General features: G+C 40.2%; 1 protein-coding gene across 1 annotated transcript; it reads left to right on the plus strand.

Annotated features, from left to right (window-relative positions):
* Positions 1-2,243: 2,243 nt before the first annotated feature.
* Positions 2,244-5,850, plus strand: LOC100264197 (multiple C2 domain and transmembrane region protein 6). The gene has a single exon (XM_002272967.4). The coding sequence runs from the start codon at positions 2,678-2,680 to the stop codon at positions 5,684-5,686; it is 3,009 nt and encodes a 1,002-aa protein (XP_002273003.1). The 5' UTR covers positions 2,244-2,677; the 3' UTR covers positions 5,687-5,850.
* Positions 5,851-6,015: the final 165 nt, after the last annotated feature.

A 6,015-nucleotide genomic window follows, 5' to 3' on the forward strand; every position in this document is an offset into this window, starting at 1 on the left:
GACTTGTCTATCCACCCATTTTACTACTTTTCCTTACTGATTTTGATGATACATGTTGGCATTTTGGACATAGTTTCATCTTCATACTTACTATGGTATGATTTGGATATTTTTTTGGATATCTATGCTATGATCCATCGATTAGAAAGGTTTGATTTATATCCATGCTTGTTTGACTTGGAGTGATTGATACATCGATGTATGAAATTTGTTACAAGGACATGCTATTAGAAAAATCCATGTGTTAAGGGGAGCAGATTGCCATATGTCTTTGGCTTTGTCATCATCAGTCTCAAAGGATTGGACACTCCGGAAATTCTTACATTGGAAAAGAAGAAAAGGAATTCAAGAAGAAGACTTTTGCTCAAGAGGACAAAATTGTTTACTTTTCAAGCATGTTTTTAAGGATGGGAATTGTTCCATGTGAGGTTAGCTCAAGATATTATTACTTGGGGGACTTTGTTGATGACTTGAAAAAGCTTAAATTCAAATGAAATTTGGATTACCATCATTGAGAGAGTCCATTTTACCCTTCTAGCACCTAACTTGGTACCAATTGTTTAAAATGTCTCACATGCATGTGAATATTACAAAAAAAAAAAAAAAATCATTAAAAAGGATTTTTACACTTCTTGTCTTTTTTAAAAAAAATTTAAAAAAAAATTCTACTTCTAAAATAATAAATAAAAAAACCCAAATTTGATCTAAAATTAAAAAAAAATTAAAAAAAAATGTGAGGTTGGGAGAGAGGGGCATATTAGACATTTGAGGTGGAATGTCCTAGATGAGGAAGATAGGCATCAACCGCTATAGTATATGCTACCGACTGTGAATAAAGATGATGGCATTAGCTCAAGAGCTGCTTTTGAAAAGTTAGAAGGGAGTGTTTGGACCCATCCACCCATTTTCTTATTTAAAAAATGCCACACTCCAAACAAACAATCATACAACAATGAAAAGAAAAGTGGGCCATCTCATTAATTGCTAAGCTTGATACTATTATTTTCCTTCATATGTTGGTTTCTTATTTTACAAGCTTCTTGTATGATTTTGGGAAAAATGTTACCAAAGATTGAGAGTTTTCTTATTTGAATGATTATTTATTTATTTATTTTTCATTTTTAATGGAATAAATTAAATTGAATTTTAGACTATATTTGTTTCGAGATATATTTTGTTTTATTATAAAAGATATGAAAGAAAATTAAAATTAGTTAAAAGTTTATTTATTTTTGAATTATTTAATCTTTATATAATAAAAAAAAATTAAGTGAAATGGATTTGAAGAAAACATAAAAAAAAATAAGTTACAAACTTCAAATTTATTTCATTTTAGTTTTCTTTTTATTTTCTTTTCCCTACATTTTTTTTTTTAAGTTTCGGGAACCAAATATAACCTTAAGGCATGTTTGGTAACTGTTTTAAAAAATAATTCTGAAAAATAATTTTTGAAAATTGTTCTCTAATTCTTACAGAACAAAAGTCTATTTGAAAACCTAAAATATTTTTAAAATGCTTTTAATATTTTTAAATATGTTTTAAAAATAATTTTTATATCTAATTTTATATTTTTAATCATTTCACATGTTTCTATAATTATTTTTTAAAATGATCCTCAGAAAACAACTAAAAGATGTTATTTGAAAATACTATATTTTCTATTCTTAAGAACACAAAACAAAAAACAGTGTTTGATTGTCAAATATACTTTCTATGTTTTTTGTTTTAAAGAATGGAAAACTGCTCTAAAAAATCATTCCCAAATAGACCTTAGTGATTTTTTTTTTAATTTTTATTTTTTTTACTTCACCCTTGATCGTAAACATCCCTTGAAATATGATTAATTGTCTAAAGAAATGTCAAATAGTAGTAAATTGTTCAAAGATTAAAAAAAAAAAAAAAAAAAAACTAGAGGAAAGATTAAAAAAATAAATAAAAATTGAAAATTTTCATAATGAAGCATAAATTGATGAGAGGGAAAAAAGGAGAATCATAAATTTGTTGACCTTTAAGGTGGAAAAGGATGGAGAGGGCCAGAGCTGTATGAGTAATGAATCTGCCTAATTCTTTGAAAAGGTAGGTGTCCTCTTATATAAATGGGAAAAAGGTCTAGCTTTTGAAAAGTCGCACTCAGTTTCATGAATGAAGTAATCACTTTCAACCCTGCAATTAAATTATCTCTCTTTCACTATCTGCCCACTTTTATAATCCAACTAACACTTCTTCATATTCTCTTCTATAATTGTCTAGATTTTTTGTGGAAAAGAGATTAGGGTAGCAAAAAAGAGTCCAAGGGCTTATGAAAAACACAAGGAGAGTTACAGTTAGCGTCAGGGGAGTCGAATAACAAATCATTTACCATTCAATGAAGCAATCTCTCCTGAATGAATCTCTCTCTCTCTCTTCTTTCCACAGATATACGACTCTTGGGGCCACTTCACTCCACCAGACGACATAATCTCTTCTCTCTGCACTCATAAGAGTCTCTCTCTCTCTCTCTCTCACATATGTTTCTGTCTTCTTACTCCAAATAACCCACAACCCCCCTCTCTCTCCCTCTACTCCTCTCCACCTCTCTTTCTCACCCTCCTACCACTATTTCTGTCTTCTTCTTCACTTGTACTCCTACTTTCCCTTCCTTGTACACCAGAGACTCACATCCTCAACATCATCAGCCATGGCCAAGCTGGTTGTGGAAATTCTTGATGCAAGCGACCTCATGCCCAAAGATGGCCAAGGCTCTGCAAGTCCCTTTGTGGAAGTCGATTTTGATAAGCAGCCTCTAAGGACACAGACCAAGCACAAGGATCTCAACCCTACTTGGAATGAGAAGCTCGTCTTCGACATCGATAATCCTAGAGACCTTCCCAATAAGACCATTGATGTGATTGTCTACAACGACCGCAAAGGCGGCCACCACAAGAACTTCCTTGGCCGCGTTAGGATCTCCGGGGCCTCACTGCCATCATCCGAGTCCCAAGCCACCGTGCAGCGGTATCCTCTTGACAAGCGTGGCCTCTTTTCTCACATCAAAGGCGATATCGCGCTCAGGATGTATCCTGTTCTTGAGGCTAGTTCCTTCTTTGTGGCACCGAATGAGAATGGGGTTGAGTCTGAGAGTAGAGTCGGTGCTGATCATAAGGCTAATGATGAAGGGGAGGTCTATGAGAAGAAGAAGAAGAAGAAGGAAAAGGAAGTGAGGACTTTTCACTCCATTGGAACGGGGTCTGCTGCTCCACCTCCGGTGTTCCCTGGATTCGGGTTTGGGGGAAATCAAATGAAGGAAAAGCCAGTGGCTGTTGAAACAAGAAGCGATTTCGCCCGGGCTGCTGGCCCTTCAGCCGCAATGCATATGCAGATTCCTAGGCAAAATCCAGAATTCGGGTTGGTTGAGACTAGGCCACCGGTGGCGGCGCGTATGGGCTACAGAGGAGCTAACAAGACTGCGAGTACTTACGATCTAGTTGAGCAGATGCACTACCTGTATGTGACTGTTGTGAAGGCCAGAGACCTCCCAGTCATGGACATCACTGGAAGCTTGGACCCCTATGTGGAAGTGAAGCTTGGGAACTACAAGGGCACCACTAAACACTTGGAGAAGAACCAGAACCCAGTCTGGAATCAGATATTCGCCTTCTCAAAGGAGAGGTTGCAGTCCAATTTGATTGAAATAATAGTGAAGGACAAGGATATTGGGAAGGATGATTTTGTGGGTAGAGTTACTTTTGAACTTTCAGACGTGCCCGTTCGGGTGCCACCAGACAGTCCTCTGGCTCCTCAATGGTATAAATTGGAGGACAGGAGGGGAGTGAAGACTGGAGGAGAGGTGATGCTGGCGGTTTGGATGGGAACACAGGCGGATGAGTGCTACCCCGACGCATGGCATTCTGATGCCCACTCCATCAGCCATGAAAACCTTGCTTATACGCGATCCAAGGTCTATTTCTCACCAAAGCTGTATTACCTCAGAGTGCATATCATCGAAGCTCAGGACCTTGTTCCCTGGGAAAAAGGCCGGGTTGTTCAAGCATCTGTTAAGATACAGCTTGGGAATCAGGTGAGGGCCACGAAGCCTTTCCAGGCGCGCTCCTTGAGTGCAGGGTGGAACGAGGAGTTCATGTTCGTGGCATCGGAGCCCTTTGAGGATTTCATTATAATCTCGGTTGAGGATAGGGTAGGACCTGGTAAGGACGAGATCTTGGGAAGATTGGTCATTCCTATCAGAGATGTACCGCCCAGAATTGACTCCACCAAGCTCCCTGATGCTCGCTGGTTCAACCTCCATAAGCCTTACTTCGGGGAAGGTGAGAGTGAGAAGAAGAAAGAGATCAAATTCTCCAGCAAGATCTACCTTCGCCTTTGTTTAGAAGCAGGTTACCATGTCCTTGATGAGTCCACTCATTTTAGCAGTGATCTCCAGCCCTCATCAAAACTCCTTAGAAGACCCAGAATTGGAATCCTTGAAGTTGGGATCCTGAGTGCTCAGAACCTGCTGCCAATGAAGAGCAAGAGCGGGAGAACCACCGACGCCTACTGTGTAGCCAAGTATGGAAACAAATGGGTTCGAACCAGAACACTTCTGGACACCTTGGCTCCTAGGTGGAACGAGCAGTACACTTGGGAAGTCCATGATCCCTGTACTGTAATCACTATTGGCGTTTTCGATAATTGCCACATCAATGGAAGTAAGGATGACTCAAGAGATCAGAGAATAGGGAAAGTGAGAATCAGGCTATCGACTTTGGAAACCAATCGGATTTACACCCATTACTATCCACTGCTTGTTCTTTCACCTTCAGCTGGGTTGAAGAAACATGGAGAACTTCAGTTGGCTCTGAGGTTTACATGCACTGCGTGGGTGAATATGGTTGCACAATATGGCATGCCCTTGCTGCCCAAAATGCATTATGTCCAGCCAATCCCGGTGTTGCAAATTGATGCGCTACGCCATCAGGCAATGCAGATAGTTGCAGCAAGACTTGCCCGAGCAGAGCCACCTCTCAAGCGAGAGATTGTAGAGTACATGCTGGATGTAGATTATCATATGTTCAGCCTGAGAAGAAGCAAAGCCAACTTCTGCCGCATGATGTCCCTTCTTTCTGGAATTACAGCTGTTTGCAAGTTGTACAACGATATCTGCAACTGGAGAAACCCGGTGACGACATGTCTCGTGCACATCTTGTTCCTGATACTGGTCTGCTACCCTGAGCTCATCTTGCCGACAGTCTTCTTCTACCTTTTTGTTATTGGGGTATGGAACTATAGGTACCGACCAAGGCACCCACCTCACATGGACGCTCGTCTTTCCCAAGCTGAGTTTGCCCACCCAGATGAGCTGGAGGAGGAATTCGACACGTTCCCATCAACTCAGCCATCAGATAGGATTAGGATGAGGTATGACCGGCTGCGCCATGTCTCTGGCAGGGTGCAGACAGTGGTTGGAGATTTGGCGACTCAAGGGGAGAGAGCTCAGGCGATACTAAGCTGGCGAGACCCAAGGGCTACAGCCATCTTCCTCATCTTCTCATTGATCTGGGCAATTTTCATTTACATAACTCCATTCCAGGTTGTTGCGGTGCTCGTTGGTCTCTACTTGCTTCGGCATCCCCGGTTCAGGTCCAAGATGCCCTCTGTGCCAGTCAATTTCTTCAAGAGATTGCCATCTAAGTCAGATATGCTTCTATGACAAGGAAACTATTACCATCCTCTTACTCATTTTTGTAAATAAACCTGCAAAAAAACAGAGCAGCAGACCACAAAGAAGAGCTATTATGGGCTTTTCCCTGTTCCCCACCCACTAAAGCAGCTCACTTTTCTGGGAAATAAGATTTATTACTATTTTGAGTCCAAGCTATGGAACCAAACATTCCTTTTCTGGCTCTGATTACAGATATTTTTTCAGTGAATGATAGGTCCTATACTGTGCTTCACTGTCAGCAGCCCCCAAAAGATAAGCCAGCAGAAGTAGTTGCTGAGCAGTGCCAAGCAATTTAAGAAACTGAAAAATAACACGGC

This window comes from Vitis vinifera, chromosome 18, assembly GCF_030704535.1.
Source record: "Vitis vinifera cultivar Pinot Noir 40024 chromosome 18, ASM3070453v1".
Taxonomy (NCBI): Eukaryota; Viridiplantae; Streptophyta; class Magnoliopsida; order Vitales; family Vitaceae; genus Vitis; species Vitis vinifera.

Excerpts from the sequence above, each read along its gene's own strand:
- LOC100264197 (XM_002272967.4), top strand. The coding sequence starts at position 2,678 with ATGGCCAAGCTGGTTGTGGAAATTCTTGATGCAAGCGACCTCATGCCC.